At 43.4% G+C, this 20,810-nt stretch overlaps 1 protein-coding gene across 1 annotated transcript in view; it reads left to right on the top strand.

Moving 5' to 3' along the window:
• The window catches only part of col6a3 (collagen, type VI, alpha 3), a 94,193-nt gene that overhangs the window by 48,753 nt on the left and 24,630 nt on the right, over positions 1-20,810 (top strand). The window contains exons 17-24 of the mRNA XM_049594252.1: positions 9,865-10,294; positions 10,528-11,127; positions 11,392-11,985; positions 15,170-15,781; positions 15,965-16,588; positions 17,793-18,383; positions 18,511-19,119; positions 19,221-19,555. Coding sequence (XP_049450209.1) covers positions 9,865-10,294; positions 10,528-11,127; positions 11,392-11,985; positions 15,170-15,781; positions 15,965-16,588; positions 17,793-18,383; positions 18,511-19,119; positions 19,221-19,555 — 4,395 coding nt within the window. The remainder of the gene's footprint in view (positions 1-9,864; positions 10,295-10,527; positions 11,128-11,391; positions 11,986-15,169; positions 15,782-15,964; positions 16,589-17,792; positions 18,384-18,510; positions 19,120-19,220; positions 19,556-20,810) is intronic.

Below are 20,810 nucleotides of genomic sequence, written 5' to 3'. Positions count from 1 at the left end.
TTGTGATTGGCATTGGAACAAGGAGCTCTGACAGGGAGAGCTGCAGAAGATATCACATGAGCCTAGTTACACTCTATTAGTGTCTGAGTTCACTGACCTCCCAGTGTCCAAGAACAGCTCTCCTCTGTAATGAACAGAGTACTAAAGAGGGTCACGCCCATGACACCAACAGTAACTGGTAAGAAAGTGACAGATTTTTACATTCCAACATTACGTTAGGATGCAAATTCAACAGTTTGAAAGTGTACTTCACTAAGCTGAGATCAACCAGTTCCACTTTGACAAAACAGTTGTGCCAGAATCAATAGAGTTAATGTTGTAAACCTTGAGGTTAGCTTTCATCGTGTGACTTTTGTATGGCAAATGTTTGACACATGAACCTAAATATGTCTCAAATTCTATGTTTTCCTAGTGGAGAGACAGCCACTAGGAAGGGATGTTGTGTTCTTGCTGGACGGATCTGATGGCACTAGAAGTGAATTCCCAGCTATGCGAGACTTTGTCCACAGACTAGTAGAGAAACTCAGTGTGGATGACAGCAAAGACCGTGTCTCAGTGGTTCAGTACAGCAGAGATCCAGCTGTCCAGTTCTATCTGAACACGTACACCACAAAGGCGAGATCCTTGACACTGTCAGAGGTTTGAGGCACAAAGGCGGAAAACCCCTCAACACTGGAGCAGCTCTCCAGTACTTGAGGGATAACGTCTTCACGGCCTCTGGCGGAAGCAGGCGCCTGGAAGGAGTTCCACAGATCCTGGTATTGCTAAGTGGTGGAAGGTCTTTTGACAGTGTTGATGCACCAGCCTCTGCTCTCAAACAGCTGGGTGTCTTGACCTTTGCAATTGGAACCAAGAACTCTGATAGCAGAGAACTGCAGGAGATATCCCAGGATCCCAGTTATGCTCTGTCTGTGTCTGAATTCACTGACCTTCCCAGTGTCCAACAGCAACTTGAGTCCTCCGTGGAGGCTGTGGTTACTGAAGTCACCTCAGAACCACCAACTGTACTTGGTATGTTGACAAGCACAGCCTCTTGCTGGCCTGAAAGGCTACCTGACTTGTTTCACCTAGACTGAGGAAAAGCATTTGAGTGCAATATACATGTTTAGCTTCACGTGTGCATTTAAATAGAGGTGGTGGTGTGCTTTCCTTTGGTTACAAATTGAAATAGGCAATGCTAGATGTTTTGACGAAAATAGTCCACCACTTGATGATGAGACCAGGAGCGTACTTTTGGCAAAGGTTTTTATTTTTTGTCTTCCTGTCTTTTCTCAGTTGACACTGCCAAAAAGGATATCGTATTCCTTCTGGATGGTTCTGATAGCACAAGGAATGGCTTCCCTGCCATGCGTGATTTTGTTGAGAGGGTGGTGGAGAAGCTCAATGTGGAGAAAACAAAGACCGTGTCTCTGTAGTCCAGTACAGCAGAGATGCACAGGTCCATTTCGATCTGAAAAGATACACCGCAAGAGAGGATATTGTGGATGCGCTCAGAGGGCTGAGACACAAAGGAGGCAGTCCCCTCAAAACCGGGGCCGCTCTCCAGTATGTCAGGGACAACGTCTTTACAAACTCCTCCGGGAGTAGGCTCCTGCAAGGCGTTCCACAGATGTTGATCCTGCTAAATGGTGGAAGGTCTTATGACAATGTAGATACCCCAGCGTCTGCTCTCAAACAGCAGGGCATCTTTGTGATTGGCATTGGAACAAGGAGCTCTGACAGGGAGAGCTGCAGAAGATATCACATGAGCCTAGTTACACTCTATTAGTGTCTGAGTTCACTGACCTCCCAGTGTCCAAGAACAGCTCTCCTCTGTAATGAACAGAGTACTAAAGAGGGTCACGCCCATGACACCAACAGTAACTGGTAAGAAAGTGACAGATTTTTACATTCCAACATTACGTTAGGATGCAAATTCAACAGTTTGAAAGTGTACTTCACTAAGCTGAGATCAACCAGTTCCACTTTGACAAAACAGTTGTGCCAGAATCAATAGAGTTAATGTTGTAAACCTTGAGGTTAGCTTTCATCGTGTGACTTTTGTATGGCAAATGTTTGACACATGAACCTAAATATGTCTCAAATTCTATGTTTTCCTAGTGGAGAGACAGCCACTAGGAAGGGATGTTGTGTTCTTGCTGGACGGATCTGATGGCACTAGAAGTGAATTCCCAGCTATGCGAGACTTTGTCCACAGACTAGTAGAGAAACTCAGTGTGGATGACAGCAAAGACCGTGTCTCAGTGGTTCAGTACAGCAGAGATCCAGCTGTCCAGTTCTATCTGAACACGTACACCACAAAGGGCGAGATCCTTGACACTGTCAGAGGTTTGAGGCACAAAGGCGGAAAACCCCTCAACACTGGAGCAGCTCTCCAGTACTTGAGGGATAACGTCTTCACGGCCTCTGGCGGAAGCAGGCGCCTGGAAGGAGTTCCACAGATCCTGGTATTGCTAAGTGGTGGAAGGTCTTTTGACAGTGTTGATGCACCAGCCTCTGCTCTCAAACAGCTGGGTGTCTTGACCTTTGCAATTGGAACCAAGAACTCTGATAGCAGAGAACTGCAGGAGATATCCCAGGATCCCAGTTATGCTCTGTCTGTGTCTGAATTCACTGACCTTCCCAGTGTCCAACAGCAACTTGAGTCCTCCGTGGAGGCTGTGGTTACTGAAGTCACCTCAGAACCACCAACTGTACTTGGTATGTTGACAAGCACAGCCTCTTGCTGGCCTGAAAGGCTACCTGACTGGTTTCACCTAGACTGAGGAAAAGCATTTGAGTGCAATATACATGTTTAGCTTCACGTGTGCATTTAAATAGAGGTGGTGGTGTGCTTTCCTTTGGTTACAAATTGAAATAGGCAATGCTAGATGTTTTGAGAAAATAGTCCACCACTTGATGATGAGACCAGGAGCGTACTTTTGGCAAAGGTTTTTATTTTTTGTCTTCCTGTCTTTTCTCAGTTGACACTGCCAAAAAGGATATCGTATTCCTTCTGGATGGTTCTGATAGCACAAGGAATGGCTTCCCTGCCATGCGTGATTTTGTTGAGAGGGTGGTGGAGAAGCTCAATGTGGGAGAAAACAAAGACCGTGTCTCTGTAGTCCAGTACAGCAGAGATGCACAGGTCCATTTCGATCTGAAAAGATACACCGCAAGAGAGGATATTGTGGATGCGCTCAGAGGGCTGAGACACAAAGGAGGCAGTCCCCTCAACACCGGGGCCGCTCTCCAGTATGTCAGGGACAACGTCTTTACAAACTCCTCCGGGAGTAGGCTCCTGCAAGGCGTTCCACAGATGTTGATCCTGCTAAATGGTGGAAGGTCTTATGACAATGTAGATACCCCAGCGTCTGCTCTCAAACAGCAGGGCATCTTTGTGATTGGCATTGGAACAAGGAGCTCTGACAGGGAGAGCTGCAGAAGATATCACATGAGCCTAGTTACACTCTATTAGTGTCTGAGTTCACTGACCTCCCAGTGTCCAAGAACAGCTCTCCTCTGTAATGAACAGAGTACTAAAGAGGGTCACGCCCATGACACCAACAGTAACTGGTAAGAAAGTGACAGATTTTTACATTCCAACATTACGTTAGGATGCAAATTCAACAGTTTGAAAGTGTACTTCACTAAGCTGAGATCAACCAGTTCCACTTTGACAAAACAGTTGTGCCAGAATCAATAGAGTTAATGTTGTAAACCTTGAGGTTAGCTTTCATCGTGTGACTTTTGTATGGCAAATGTTTGACACATGAACCTAAATATGTCTCAAATTCTATGTTTTCCTAGTGGAGAGACAGCCACTAGGAAGGGATGTTGTGTTCTTGCTGGACGGATCTGATGGCACTAGAAGTGAATTCCCAGCTATGCGAGACTTTGTCCACAGACTAGTAGAGAAACTCAGTGTGGATGACAGCAAAGACCGTGTCTCAGTGGTTCAGTACAGCAGAGATCCAGCTGTCCAGTTCTATCTGAACACGTACACCACAAAGGCGAGATCCTTGACACTGTCAGAGGTTTGAGGCACAAAGCGGAAAACCCTCAACACTGGAGCAGCTCTCCAGTACTTGAGGGATAACGTCTTCACGGCCTCTGGCGGAAGCAGGCGCCTGGAAGGAGTTCCACAGATCCTGGTATTGCTAAGTGGTGGAAGGTCTTTTGACAGTGTTGATGCACCAGCCTCTGCTCTCAAACAGCTGGGTGTCTTGACCTTTGCAATTGGAACCAAGAACTCTGATAGCAGAGAACTGCAGGAGATATCCCAGGATCCCAGTTATGCTCTGTCTGTGTCTGAATTCACTGACCTTCCCAGTGTCCAACAGCAACTTGAGTCCTCCGTGGAGGCTGTGGTTACTGAAGTCACCTCAGAACCACCAACTGTACTTGGTATGTTGACAAGCACAGCCTCTTGCTGGCCTGAAAGGCTACCTGACTAGTTTCACCTAGACTGAGGAAAAGCATTTGAGTGCAATATACATGTTTAGCTTCACGTGTGCATTTAAATAGAGGTGGTGTGCTTTCCTTTGGTTACAAATTGAAATAGGCAATGCTAGATGTTTTGACAAAATAGTCCACCACTTGATGATGAGACCAGGAGCGTACTTTTGGCAAAGGTTTTTATTTTTTGTCTTCCTGTCTTTTCTCAGTTGACACTGCCAAAAAGGATATCGTATTCCTTCTGGATGGTTCTGATAGCACAAGGAATGGCTTCCCTGCCATGCGTGATTTTGTTGAGAGGGTGGTGGAGAAGCTCAATGTGGGAGAAAACAAAGACCGTGTCTCTGTAGTCCAGTACAGCAGAGATGCACAGGTCCATTTCGATCTGAAAAGATACACAAGAGAGGATATTGTGGATGCGCTCAGAGGGCTGAGACACAAAGGAGGCAGTCCCCTCAACACCGGGCCGCTCTCAGTATGTCAGGGACAACGTCTTTACAAACTCCTCCGGGAGTAGGCTCCTGCAAGGCGTTCCACAGATGTTGATCCTGCTAAATGGTGGAAGGTCTTATGACAATGTAGATACCCCAGCGTCTGCTCTCAAACAGCAGGGCATCTTTGTGATTGGCATTGGAACAAGGAGCTCTGACAGGGGAGAGCTGCAGAAGATATCACATGAGCCTAGTTACACTCTATTAGTGTCTGAGTTCACTGACCTCCCCAGTGTCCAAGAACAGCTCTCCTCTGTAATGAACAGAGTACTAAAGAGGGTCACGCCCATGACACCAACAGTAACTGGTAAGAAAGTGACAGATTTTTACATTCCAACATTACGTTAGGATGCAAATTCAACAGTTTGAAAGTGTACTTCACTAAGCTGAGATCAACCAGTTCCACTTTGACAAAACAGTTGTGCCAGAATCAATAGAGTTAATGTTGTAAACCTTGAGGTTAGCTTTCATCGTGTGACTTTTGTATGGCAAATGTTTGACACATGAACCTAAATATGTCTCAAATTCTATGTTTTCCTAGTGGAGAGACAGCCACTAGGAAGGGATGTTGTGTTCTTGCTGGACGGATCTGATGGCACTAGAAGTGAATTCCCAGCTATGCGAGACTTTGTCCACAGACTAGTAGAGAAACTCAGTGTGGATGACAGCAAAGACCGTGTCTCAGTGGTTCAGTACAGCAGAGATCCAGCTGTCCAGTTCTATCTGAACACGTACACCACAAAGGGCGAGATCCTTGACACTGTCAGAGGTTTGAGGCACAAAGGCGGAAAACCCCTCAACACTGGAGCAGCTCTCCAGTACTTGAGGGATAACGTCTTCACGGCCTCTGGCGGAAGCAGGCGCCTGGAAGGAGTTCCACAGATCCTGGTATTGCTAAGTGGTGGAAGGTCTTTTGACAGTGTTGATGCACCAGCCTCTGCTCTCAAACAGCTGGGTGTCTTGACCTTTGCAATTGGAACCAAGAACTCTGATAGCAGAGAACTGCAGGAGATATCCCAGGATCCCAGTTATGCTCTGTCTGTGTCTGAATTCACTGACCTTCCCAGTGTCCAACAGCAACTTGAGTCCTCCGTGGAGGCTGTGGTTACTGAAGTCACCTCAGAACCACCAACTGTACTTGGTATGTTGACAAGCACAGCCTCTTGCTGGCCTGAAAGGCTACCTGACTGGTTTCACCTAGACTGAGGAAAAGCATTTGAGTGCAATATACATGTTTAGCTTCACGTGTGCATTTAAATAGAGGTGGTGGTGTGCTTTCCTTTGGTTACAAATTGAAATAGGCAATGCTAGATGTTTTGAAAATAGTCCACCACTTGATGATGAGACCAGGAGCGTACTTTTGGCAAAGGTTTTTATTTTTTGTCTTCCTGTCTTTTCTCAGTTGACACTGCCAAAAAGGATATCGTATTCCTTCTGGATGGTTCTGATAGCACAAGGAATGGCTTCCCTGCCATGCGTGATTTTGTTGAGAGGGTGGTGGAGAAGCTCAATGTGGGAGAAAACAAAGACCGTGTCTCTGTAGTCCAGTACAGCAGAGATGCACAGGTCCATTTCCATCTGAAAAGATACACCGCAAGAGAGGATATTGTGGATGCGCTCAGAGGGCTGAGACACAAAGGAGGCAGTCCCCTCAACACCGGGGCCGCTCTCAAAAATGTCAGGGACAACGTCTTTACAAACTCCTCCGGGAGTAGGCTCCTGCAAGGCGTTCCACAGATGTTGATCCTGCTAAATGGTGGAAGGTCTTATGACAATGTAGATACCCCAGCGTCTGCTCTCAAACAGCAGGGCATCTTTGTGATTGGCATTGGAACAAGGAGCTCTGACAGGAGAGCTGCAGAAGATATCACATGAGCCTAGTTACACTCTATTAGTGTCTGAGTTCACTGACCTCCCAGTGTCCAAGAACAGCTCTCCTCTGTAATGAACAGAGTACTAAAGAGGTCACGCCCATGACACCAACAGTAACTGGTAAGAAAGTGACAGATTTTTACATTCCAACATTACGTTAGGATGCAAATTCAACAGTTTGAAAGTGTACTTCACTAAGCTGAGATCAACCAGTTCCACTTTGACAAAACAGTTGTGCCAGAATCAATAGAGTTAATGTTGTAAACCTTGAGGTTAGCTTTCATCGTGTGACTTTTGTATGGCAAATGTTTGACACATGAACCTAAATATGTCTCAAATTCTATGTTTTCCTAGTGGAGAGACAGCCACTAGGAAGGGATGTTGTGTTCTTGCTGGACGGATCTGATGGCACTAGAAGTGAATTCCCAGCTATGCGAGACTTTGTCCACAGACTAGTAGAGAAACTCAGTGTGGATGACAGCAAAGACCGTGTCTCAGTGGTTCAGTACAGCAGAGATCCAGCTGTCCAGTTCTATCTGAACACGTACACCACAAGGCGAGATCCTTGACACTGTCAGAGGTTTGAGGCACAAAGGCGGAAAACCCCTCAACACTGGAGCAGCTCTCCAGTACTTGAGGGATAACGTCTTCACGGCCTCTGGCGGAAGCAGGCGCCTGGAAGGAGTTCCACAGATCCTGGTATTGCTAAGTGGTGGAAGGTCTTTTGACAGTGTTGATGCACCAGCCTCTGCTCTCAAACAGCTGGGTGTCTTGACCTTTGCAATTGGAACCAAGAACTCTGATAGCAGAGAACTGCAGGAGATATCCCAGGATCCCAGTTATGCTCTGTCTGTGTCTGAATTCACTGACCTTCCCAGTGTCCAACAGCAACTTGAGTCCTCCGTGGAGGCTGTGGTTACTGAAGTCACCTCAGAACCACCAACTGTACTTGGTATGTTGACAAGCACAGCCTCTTGCTGGCCTGAAAGGCTACCTGACTGGTTTCACCTAGACTGAGGAAAAGCATTTGAGTGCAATATACATGTTTAGCTTCACGTGTGCATTTAAATAGAGGTGGTGGTGTGCTTTCCTTTGGTTACAAATTGAAATAGGCAATGCTAGATGTTTTGTGAAAATAGTCCACCACTTGATGATGAGACCAGGAGCGTACTTTTGGCAAAGGTTTTTATTTTTTGTCTTCCTGTCTTTTCTCAGTTGACACTGCCAAAAAGGATATCGTATTCCTTCTGGATGGTTCTGATAGCACAAGGAATGGCTTCCCTGCCATGCGTGATTTTATTGAGAGGGTGGTGGAGAAGCTCAATGTGGGAGAAAACAAAGACCGTGTCTCTGTAGTCCAGTACAGCAGAGATGCACAGGTCCATTTCGATCTGAAAAGATACACCGCAAGAGAGGATATTGTGGATGCGCTCAGAGGGCTGAGACACAAAGGAGGCAGTCCCCTCAACACCGGGGCCGCTCTCCAATATGTCAGGGACAACGTCTTAACAAACTCCACCGGGAGTAGGCGCCTGCAAGGCGTTCCACAGATGTTGATCCTGCTAAATGGTGGAAGGTCTTATGACAATGTAGATACCCCAGCGTCTGCTCTCAAACAGCAGGGCATCTTTGTGATTGGCATTGGAACAAGGAGCTCTGACAGGGAGAGCTGCAGAAGATATCACATGAGCCTAGTTACACTCTATTAGTGTCTGAGTTCACTGACCTCCCAGTGTCCAAGAACAGCTCTCCTCTGTAATGAACAGAGTACTAAAGAGGGTCACGCCCATGACACCAACAGTAACTGGTAAGAAAGTGACAGATTTTTACATTCCAACATTACGTTAGGATGCAAATTCAACAGTTTGAAAGTGTACTTCACTAAGCTGAGATCAACCAGTTCCACTTTGACAAAACAGTTGTGCCAGAATCAATAGAGTTAATGTTGTAAACCTTGAGGTTAGCTTTCATCGTGTGACTTTTGTATGGCAAATGTTTGACACATGAACCTAAATATGTCTCAAATTCTATGTTTTCCTAGTGGAGAGACAGCCACTAGGAAGGGATGTTGTGTTCTTGCTGGATGGATCTGATGGCACTAGAAGTGAATTCCCAGCTATGCGAGACTTTGTCCACAGACTAGTAGAGAAACTCAGTGTGGATGACAGCAAAGACCGTGTCTCAGTGGTTCAGTACAGCAGAGATCCAGCTGTCCAGTTCTATCTGAACACGTACACCACAAAGGGCGAGATCCTTGACACTGTCAGAGGTTTGAGGCACAAAGGCGGAAGACCCTCAACACTGGAGCAGCTCTCCAGTACTTGAGGATAACGTCTTCACGGCCTCTGGCGGAAGCAGGCGCCTGGAAGGAGTTCCACAGATCCTGGTATTGCTAAGTGGTGGAAGGTCTTTTGACAGTGTTGATGCACCAGCCTCTGCTCTCAAACAGCTGGGTGTCTTGACCTTTGCAATTGGAACCAAGAACTCTGATAGCAGAGAACTGCAGAAGATATCCCAGGATCCCAGTTATGCTCTGTCTGTGTCTGAATTCACTGACCTTCCCAGTGTCCAACAGCAACTTGAGTCCTCCGTGGAGGCTGTGGTTACTGAAGTCACCTCAGAACCACCAACTGTACTTGGTATGTTGACAAGCACAGCCTCTTGCTGGCCTGAAAGGCTACCTGACTTGTTTCACCTAGACTGAGGAAAAGCATTTGAGTGCAATATACATGTTTAGCTTCACGTGTGCATTTAAATAGAGGTGGTGGTGTGCTTTCCTTTGGTTACAAATTGAAATAGGCAATGCTAGATGTTTTGTGAAAATAGTCCACCACTTGATGATGAGACCAGGAGCGTACTTTTGGCAAAGGTTTTTATTTTTTGTCTTCCTGTCTTTTCTCAGTTGACACTGCCAAAAAGGATATCGTATTCCTTCTGGATGGTTCTAATAGCACAAGGAATGGCTTCCCTGCCATGCGTGATTTTGTTGAGAGGGTGGTGGAAGCTCAATGTGGGAGAAAACAAAGACCGTGTCTCTGTAGTCCAGTACAGCAGAGATGCACAGGTCCATTTCCATCTGAAAAGATACACCACAAGAGAGGATATTGTGGATGCGCTCAGAGGGCTGAGACACAAAGGAGGCAGACCCCTCAACACCGGGGCCGCTCTCCAATATGTCAGGGACAACGTCTTTACAAACTCCTCCGGGAGTAGGCTCCTGCAAGGCGTTCCACAGATGTTGATCCTGCTAAATGGTGGAAGGTCTTATGACAATGTAGATACCCCAGCGTCTGCTCTCAAACAGCAGGGCATCTTTGTGATTGGCATTGGAACAAGGAGCTCTGACAGGGGAGAGCTGCAGAAGATATCGTATGACCCCAGTTATGCTCTATTAGTGTCTGAGTTCACTGACCTCCCCAGTGTCCAAGAACAGCTCTCCTCTGTAATGAACAGAGTACTAACGAGGGTCACGCCCATGACACCAACAGTAACTGGTAAGAAAGTGACAGATTTTTACATTCCAACATTACGTTAGGATGCAAATTCAACAGTTTGAAAGTGTACTTCACTCAGCTGAGATCAACCAGTTCCACTTTGACAAAACAGTTGTGCCAGAATCAATAGAGTTAATGTTGTAAACCTTGAGGTTAGCTTTCATCGTGTGACTTTTGTATGGCAAATGTTTGACACATGAACCTAAATATGTCTCAATTCTATGTTTTCCTAGTGGAGAGACAGCCACTAGGAAAGGATATTGTGTTATTGTTGGATGGATCTGATGGCACTAGAAGTGAATTCCCAGCTATGCGAGACTTCGTCCACAGACTAGTAGAGAAACTCAGTGTGGATGACAGCAAAGACCGTGTCTCAGTGGTTCAGTACAGCAGAGATCCAGCTGTCCAGTTCTATCTGAACACGTACGCAACAAAGGGCGAGATCCTTGCCACTGTCAGAGGTTTGAGGCACAAAGGCGGAAGACCCCGCAACACTGGAGCAGCTCTCCAGTACTTGAGGGGTAACGTCTTCACGGCCTCTGGCGGAAGCAGGCGCCTGGAAGGAGTTCCACAGATCCTGGTATTGCTAAGTGGTGGAAGGTCTTTTGACAGTGCTGATGCACCAGCCTCTGCTCTCAAACAGCTGGGTGTCTTGACCTTTGCAATTGGAACCAGGAACTCTGATAGCAGAGAACTGCAGAAGATATCCCACGATCCCAGTTATGCTCTGTCTGTGACTGAGTTCACTGACCTTCCCAGTGTCCAACAGCAACTTCAGTCCTCCGTGGAGGCTGTGGTTATTGAATTCACCTCAGAACCACCAACTGTACTTGGTATGTTAACAAGCACAGCCACTTGCTGGCCTGAAAGGCTACCTGACTTGTTTCACCTAGACTGATGAAAAGAAATTTAGTGCAATATACATGTTTAGCTCCACGTGTGTATTTAAATAGAGGTGGTGGTGTGCTGTCCTTCTGTTGTGAATTGAAATAGGCAGTGCTAGATGTTTTGACGAAAATAGTCCACCACTTGATGATGAGTCCAGGAGCGTACATTTGGCAAAGGTTTTTATTTTTTGTCTTCCTGTCTTTTCTCAGTTGACACTGCCAAAAAGGATATTGTATTCCTTCTGGATGGTTCTGATAGCACAAGGAATGGCTTCCCTGCCATGCGTGATTTTGTTGAGAGGGTGGTGGAGAAGCTCAATGTGGGAGAAAACAAAGACCGTGTCTCTGTAGTCCAGTACAGCAGAGATGCACAGGTCCATTTCGATCTGAAAAGATACACCACAAGAGAGGATATTGTGGATGTGCTCAGAGGGCTGAGACACAAAGGAGGCAGACCCCTCAACACCGGGGCTGCTCTCCAATTCGTCAGGGACAACGTCTTTACAAACTCCACCGGGAGTAGGCTCCTGCAAGGCGTTCCACAGATGTTGATCCTGCTAAAGGGTGGAAGATCTTATGACAATGTAGATACCCCAGCCTCTGCTCTCAAACAGAAGGGCATCTTTGTGATTGGCATTGGAACAAGGAGCTCTGACAGGGGAGAGCTGCAGAAGATATCACATGAGCCTAGTTACGCTCTATTAGTGTCTGAGTTCACTGACCTCCCCAGTGTCCAAGAACAGCTCTCCTCTGTAATCAGCAGAGTACTAACGAGGGCCACGCCTATGACACCAACAGTAACTGGTAAGAAAGTGACTGATTTTTACATTCCAACATCACATTAAGATGCAAATTCAGCAGTTTGAGGCTTGGTGGCTTTTGGTATTGGAATCACCCCAGAATTTCCAACTTCACCTGGTATGTTTACAGTCAAGGCTCCCTGACTTATTTAGCTTTTTACGTTTTAAAAACACTGCATTTCATAAACACCAAGTGAATGACAGTACATATTTCATTTAGGTAGCATTATTACAATCAGCATGAGCAGTATTCTGACAATGGAATTTGTCTTTTTTTTTTAAATTCAGATGGGGCAGGGTTATGCATGTTATTGTCAGTCTGGGGGAATTTGGGTGGCAGTGATTACAGATCCTTTAAAACTACCTCTTTCTTCTGTTAGGTCATCTCTGTTGCAATTTGGGTATCTTGTTGACAACAACAAACCAAATAGTCCAAGAAAATGTTAACAAATTACCAAATAAAGTTGAATTAAATCAACAATTATAAATTCATGCTTTCCAAATAGTAGATCCATTTTGATATAATGTATTAATCATAAAATTTTAATATATATTAGAAATATCAGGGACCACATGCAATGATTTTCAAATTCATATGAATGATTCTTACGGTATCTTTTATCCATTGCTGCATTCCTTTCTCATTTAACTATTCTGCATTTTCCATTTTGAGAAGTACTGCAATCCATTCCAGTACTTTGCAATATTTACATAGACTTCTTCTGACTTTCTTGATTTTACGACATGTAGTGTTCTACTGGCAATCTGGCATACTGTGATAAACCCCTATGGAACATGAAATCCATAAAGATTTGATCAGACATCCGGCCCTGTCTATCTCTTGTCTTGCCCTCTCTATGTGCCATTCATTTGGGGTGGACATGACAATGTGCTGCATTTGTGTTATGGACTGGTCTTACCGGCCAGTCACAACCAAGTTACTTGAACTTGCTTTCATCATTGGCTCCAACATCCCATACACTGTCTCCACTTTGCAAAATGACTTCTTTCGCCATCAGAATTTCATCAGTTCAGTCCAGAAACATTTGGAAAATCTCGAAGAGCTGCACAATGGAATAATTTCTTCTCCATTCAAGCTGGCATAGGGCTAAACCAGAAGTTCATTATGAGAAACCTCTGGTGCGAATGCTCTGCCCTTAGAGCATATGACGTCATTATCTGTCAAAGAACATAAAACGGCACAAATCTTACATTCCTACTAATTCGTACTTAATGAAAGCAGATGAAAATATGTCGCTGAATAAATAAAATGACGATGTGAAAGAAAAAGTGTAAGCTAATGCATTTTACATACAGTAGGTACGTTATACATTTTAAAACATGCCAAATAAAACAACCAGTTATTTCTCATCTTTCAACAGGACACACAATACATATTGTACAAATTAAGTCAACCCTCACATTGTTTGTATTGCAATGTGCAAATTGTATTAAAAAATAAGGTCATTTTTTATTCTGAGAAGGCTCTTGAGTCTGAATTTTGGTATAACAATGGCAACGTTACAACTTGTATCAAATGCACACATAGCATCTTTTTAAAGCAACATCCTTTCCATTACCAACAACCACTTGTTCTCTTTTTCATCTTCCATTTTTATATTCCTGACATTCTTTTAAATCCTATTCATAGACTCTTTTTGATTATTGTTACTCATATTCACATCCACACTGTGTCAGTATCTCATGGAAAAATCATTTCTACTGAGTCTGAATAAAGGAGAACAGTCATAATATTTTTTCCATTTCCATTTCTTGTCAAAAGGCCTGTCTTTCTACATTCCAGCAGTTCTGTGGAACATTTTACATTTTTTTAACTTGTGTGTTTTTTGAATGATAAATGATGAAGATCATCATGGACAGTCACGTGAACAGGTTTCGTTGTATCCGTAAGGGACAAAAAAGCTGTTGTCTAGAAATGTAAAGTCATAAATATTACATTTTCAAGACTAAATCAATTTAGAATTACATGACAGACATTGTTAGCCCAAATTTTAATCAATACAAAAAACAGTTGTGTTAATTTTAAATTGGATTTCTGTTGTATTTTTCTCATGGTTTGTAAAGTCTGACATTTTCAAGTTGTTGTGAAGTCAGCTCTGACAGATATGAGAGTTGGCTGCAAAAGAGCTTACATATGCTGGCTTTGTTGTTGGAAAACACATCTCACAAGCAATGACCTAATTTCCACATTGATAGAAGGATAATATCAGCCTTCAATATATTGTGCATTTCTGGTAAATAACAAATTATAACAGCAGAGAGATAGTAACATGCACATAGAATTAAATTACAAAAATGTAAAGCATTTTTTGAAACTGTTTTTAGTTTTCAGGGATGTTTTAAAGTAAGATAATAGGGTTGCTGGGTTGATCTCCATATTTGTCAGAATAATTCCAGCTCTGGGAAATACATTTGGAACCAGTGTAGACTTTCGAGGAGGTTGATGTTTCAGATGACTTGTCTAGCTTGTATATGCAATAGATGGAAACCCTGAAATAAAAGATCCTATTGTAACATAAAACTCATTCTAAATACACGCAAGCAGCTATTGTAAAGCAGATCAAATGGAAGTTATGTATTCATGGCATTATTCAAGCATAGCAGCAGTATTGTGCACTAGTTAAAGTCCTTTAGTTTAGGACTACGGCAGCTATACTTATAAGAAGTAGTTCACAAGTTTAAGGAATGTTTATTGTGAAAAATGCAATCATCAAAGCGGTTCATCGTGAATCTTTAACTGGTCTGACTTCTAGCTGCCAGGCTCAGACTTTTTTTTAACCAATTTAACTTTCATTATTTTTCATCCAGATTTTATGCTGGAAGACACTGTTCAGCAGTGTTTACAAAGTACACTTGCAATGAGAAGAATTCAGAATATACAGTAATTTCACACACACACACACACACACACACACACACACACACACACACACAAAAGAAAAAATTGGAAGAAAATGTAAAAGCATTCCTGAATATACACCAGATTACCATACATTTGGCAGCTAAGCATACAGTCTGGTTTAGGAACATATTATGGGCTTACCTTTTCAAAAATGTATCATATATTGATGTATAATTGCCGCTGGTACATAACTTTGACCTTTTTTTTCATATTTTGATAACTTCTGAAGCAGATTGTCATATTACTTGTTCTCTGTCTCTTTCAGCTGAGACACAGGGCCCCAAGAAGGATGTTGTTTTCCTCGTTGATGGATCTGATGGTGTTGGACGGGAATTTCCTATCATCCAGGAGTTTATCCGCAGGGTTGTGGAGAGTCTCAATGTGGGCGAGAATAAGATTCGGATTGGCGTGGTCCAGTATGGTGATTACGCTCAGGCTGACATGTTTCTGAACACGCATACAACCAAAGAAGGCGTTTTGAATGCTGTCAGGGGATTGAGGCAGCGAGGAGGAAGACAACGGAACCTGGGTCAGGCTTTGCAGTTTGTCAGCGGGGATGTTCTTACAGCAGCACGTGGTAGCAGGAAGCAAGAGGGTGTACCGCAGTTTGTAATTGTCGTCTCCAGTGGGTCTTCAACGGATGATATCAGTAGTGCAGCAACTTCACTCAAACAATCTAGAGTTCTTCCCTTCAGTATTGGGACCAGGGATGTTAACCCAACAGAGCTTCAGGTGGTGTCATATGTGCCTAACTTTGCCTTCACTGTAGATGACCTCCCTGGCCTGTACACAGTCCAAGAAAACTTGATCACCACTCTGACTGAGCTATCAGATGATGACATCACCAGAATGCGTCCAGTATTCCCAACCACTGAAGGTAATGTAATTCAATTAAGTCGTTTAAAAAATAGTTTACAGCCTAAAAAACATTCCCACACACCTCACCCACTTTACTATACGATATTTTACTTTCTCAGTCATACTGTATGTTCTCAATATCTACTGTAAACTGTAATTAGTAATCATGCCTTGTTATTGTGCTTGCATTCTTTTTGAGCAGTCATCACACCACAACCCACAGAAGGAGAAAAGAGGGATGTGGTCTTCCTTATTGATGGCACAACAGCAGTGCGTAGTGAGTTCCCTTCCATCCGTGAAATGATAAGAAGAGTTGTGGAGAAGCTGGATGTAGGATTGGATAAGGTTCGAATTTCAGTGGTACAGTACAGTGATGACGCCAGAGCAGACTTTCTTCTGAATGAATACTCCACCAAAGACGAGGTGCGCCAGGCTGTGACAAGACTTCGAAGCAGAGGTGGGACCCGTCTAAACACAGGTCGTGCTCTTGAGTGGGTCTACAGAAATATCTACCAGAGGGCAGCAGGAAGCCGCATTGAGGATGGTGTGCCTCAGTTCCTCATTCTAGTCACAGGTGGCAAGTCTACAGATGATGTATCCACTGCAGCTGACCAACTTAAGAGAAACCAGGTTGCACCTCTAGCCATTGGTTCAAGGAATGCAGACCCTGATGAACTGAGAAAAATTTCCTTGAAGCCTGAACTGGTATATAGAGTTGACAGTTTCCAGCAGCTTCCAAGAGTGGAGTCACAGCTCATTGATTCAGTCAAAACAATATCCACCGCTGATATCATCAGTAGTTATACTACTCCCGCAGTGGATATAGGTAAGACAAAGCTTTGGTCATTTACTATTGTTTCCTTTTTAGCATTGTTTGACATTCCTTTAAGGATGCACCAGCTTTAAAATTTCTGGGCTGATAGTGATGTTTAAAATAATAATTTGGCTAATATTATTGTTTTTCTGTTATTTATTTCCCATTTGTGCCAGGGAAACAAATACATTTACACTATAAAAATTATTATATAGTGAATTACACTATCTTTGAATGATCACAAATTCAATCATCTAAATTTATGAAACAACCTTTACTACAACATTTACATCAAAACATCTACCCAAAATTAACTGCTTCAAAAGCTGTTTTACTATATCGTAATTCCCTCTCTTTTATCTGTTTTATATTGCTGTGAAAGCACCCACAAATTTGTCCATTAAACAGCTGTATTTATTCAAGATTCTCACCAAAAATGATATTTTACAAGGTTACATTGAGCACATCATTAGAACGTTAAAATTTACCTTCATCCAATACTCATTTTTACTGAACAGAGCTTGAACACATTAGAATGTAACTCAAAGCAACCTCTGTGACCTGTAGTTGTGGCCACAGCTGCTAACAGGAAACATGTACTAACTCCTCCTGCTGATTTTAATACAGATTTATTGTTCACAGTGCATTATTGTCAGGGAAACAATAAGGTGCATCCTCTGACGGGATGATAGTGAGTTTATTGCATCCCTTCATCCCAAAGGCATCCCAGGGAAGGTCTTTTCCAACCCCAACATGTTTTCTAGGGATGCCGGGATGCCAGCTGCTACTAGCCATATCATCACACAACAGTGAGATCACAGAGCCCATTTGCCAAACAGTGACTGTATTCTTCTTGTACCGGCTTATTGATTGCGCACAATTGATGTAACACAACAGAAAAAACATTGGCCACTGCCATCCATAAATGTCATCTTATTCTCCAATAGGCCACAGGGGTATGGGCCGATACCAGTTTTGAGCGGATAAATAAGTGCATCCCTACATTCCTCATGTAATTTAGAAAAAAAAGACAGCGGTTAGGGTGCACTGACTGCAGGGGTAGTGTCACCCATCTACCACTGCAAAGCCCCAGAGCTTAATTCTCTCTCAGAGTTCTGTTACAGTAGTAGATTTTTTTTTAATACATCAATCTGTTTAAAATATATATTTCAAAATGAAGACTATATCCCTTACTCTTTGTTTGCTTGTTTTGCAGGAATCCTAGATCTTGGGAAAAAGGACATTATCTTCCTTATTGATGGCTCAGATAATACAGGTCCTGCTGGCATTGCTCATATCCGTGACTTCATCCTGGACATTGTCAAACAACTTGATGTGCAGCCGGATCAAGTGCGTGTGGCTGTTGTCCAGTATGCAGACAGTGTTAAAACAGAGTTCTCACTTAACTCTCACAACAACAAGCCAGCTGTAGTCTCTGCTGTCAAAAGACTTCGTCAGATGGGTGGTCGGTCATCAGATCTGGCTGATGCCATTCAATATGTTATCCAGAATGAGTTAAAACCTGCTGCTGGTGTTCGTCCAACTGAGGCCTCCCAGCATCTTGTGGTTCTCACAGGTGGACGTTCCTCCCAAGATGTTAACCTCTTTGGACCTCTGCTTAAGGGCCAACGGGTCAACTGCATTGGTGTTGGAGCTGCTGGTGCTGACACAACACAGCTAAACCAAATTGCCACCACCCCAGCTGATGTTCTCCAGGTTCGCGACTTCCGTGGCCTGCCAGCAATCCAGCAGGGGGTTATTGACAGGTTGAGTGGGAACATCCCTGAGGAAATACCTACAGATCCTTGTAAGCAGTGCATAAAATTTACACATATTACAGATATTTATATAACACATGTCCTACATAAATATGGTTAAACTCACTCACTCATCTTTACCTTGTCCTCATCAATATCTCATCTTCCTTCTCACAGCACCAGACATGCCACCCAAAAAGGCTGATATAGTGTTTTTGGTGGATGGCTCCATTAACCTGGGCAGGGACAACTTTAAAAAAGTGATGGTGTATATCACGAGCTTACTTGATCTGTTCTTCACCGATAAAGACAACCTGCGGATCGGCCTGGCGCATTATGCAGCAGATGTGAATGACGTCTTCTACCTCAACACATACAAAAACAGGAAAGACATTGTAGATGCTATCAACCGAGCAGAGTACAAAGGTGGACGTACACTCAACACGGGTGCAGCCATTCGCCACATTCAAGATGTTCACTTTACCAAAGAAAAAGGCAGCAGGATTGATGAGGGCACTCCTCAGATCCTAATGCTTTTCACTGGAGGACGCTCAGCTGATGATGGAAAAACAGCAGCCCTTGGTCTGAAGCAAAAAGGTGCAAGAATCTTTGCTGTAGGAGTGGGTAACGTTCAGAATGAGTTAGAAGACTTAGCAAGCGAGTCCACAACTGTGGCTCGACAAAGGAACTTTGAGAAACTTGAGGATCTAACTGAGCAAATCCTGGAGACTTTGGATGATGAAGTGAAAGGGAAGCTGTGTACTGGTGTGCCAGAAACATCTAAACGTAAGAGACATAGTAATTTTTTTTTTCTAGCTAATGAACTTTATTGGTAAGCTGTTTCATGTTTCATATGTTTTCTGTGGTTCACAAAAAATGTTTTACAGCCTGCAACATAGAGGTGTTGGTGGGCTTTGACGTTTCTGCCCAGAACATCTTCAGTGCTCAGACCAACCTCCAGAGCAAGATGGGGGCCATTTTGCAGAGGATTTCCAAAATGGCAGCTATCAGTTGCTCATCTGGGCAGATTCCTTCTGTGCAAGTGGGCATGCTGGCTATGGACTCTGCCTCTGAGCCTGTCCAGCTGGACTTCACAGACAATGCTGATGAGCTCTTTGAGGCCTTCAGAGCCCTACGGAGTCGTGGCCCCTTTGTCCTCAATGGCAAGACCATTGCAGCTTACACCAATAGGTTCAAAACCAGACAAGATGACGTTGTCAAGGTTGGTTACTGAAAAAGTATTAACTAGAGATGTCCTGAGCCAAAATAACATAGGAAATGTACATGGTATGTCTAATCTCAGACTTTGACTCTGTCTTAATCAGTGCAAACACTGCAAAGGGCAGTGTACGAAACAGGTAGTAGCCTCTCTTGTTTTTAGCAATTGCTAACCATCGCTTCTGTCGAGGCAAGTCCTATTGGCTGTTGCTTGTTAATGGTAATTCTTTATCCTTCATTCCAGTTCCTCAGAAATAAAGGACAAAAAAGTAAGAGAGACTTACAGGGGAACTCTGCACATGTTATTCCTATGGTCTAAGATAGTTCAAAAATATTACTAAAAATGAACAACTCTCTCTGAAATCCCAAAATTAAAGTGTTAAAACTCAAATTTGTGATGTCATAGAGTATAAAGTCTAGAGATGCTCCATAGACAATAAGATGAAAGATATTCTAGATGACACTGAAAGCACCCAGGGGAATGTTCTGAGTATATGGGTACATTTTCTGTTTCAAAACTGAGAACACTACACTACATAGCATAAGGCTCATTTAAGAATAACAAAGGAAACAAACATTCTGTAGATCCACAAATTCAGGTTCCCATCCATTGCCTGTGAAGCATTATCTAACCTATGCCATCACAAGTTTGAGACTCACATCTCTGGTTTCTGGCTTTGAGAGAGAGAGTAGCTCACATACACAAACATTGAATGAACTTTCCTTGGCCATGGAAATAATATATTGGAATTTTTAGTTTAGGTGGTGTTCCCCTTTAACTAGTGGTGCAGGCAACCAGGGATATGAGGCAAATAAGTACACAGTTTTACATTCAGTGATGTTGGATGCCCATAAGTTACAGCCACACAGCCATGCCAAACATTACCCAATTAATCCACACATGACAACAAAGTAGTGTGAAAGCAGCATGTGTTCTGCCGCCATTAATGTAATAACTTAAATAACCAACCAGACAAAGCAGTCTATAACATAAGCAGCAGCAATATTACGAGAAAAAAACTCCTAATATTACGAGAATAAAGTCGTAACTGAGAAAAAGTCATAATATTACGAGAATAAAGTCATAATATTATGAGAATACAGTCTAATTTAATGAGAAAAAAGTCATAATATTATGGAAATAAGCAACAACAAACAGAATGGGTTAGAGGATGAACCTGCTTGTGGCAGCTGCTCTTTGTCTCAGGTGTGTTGCCTCGACACACACATTTGGAGGCAGGGCTGGAGTGGGACTCATT

This window comes from Epinephelus fuscoguttatus, linkage group LG13 (genome assembly GCF_011397635.1).
Source record: "Epinephelus fuscoguttatus linkage group LG13, E.fuscoguttatus.final_Chr_v1".
NCBI lineage: Eukaryota > Metazoa > Chordata > Actinopteri > Perciformes > Serranidae > Epinephelus > Epinephelus fuscoguttatus.
The sequence above is the reverse complement of the archived record's forward strand: the minus strand, read 5'-3'. Positions and strand labels throughout refer to the sequence as shown.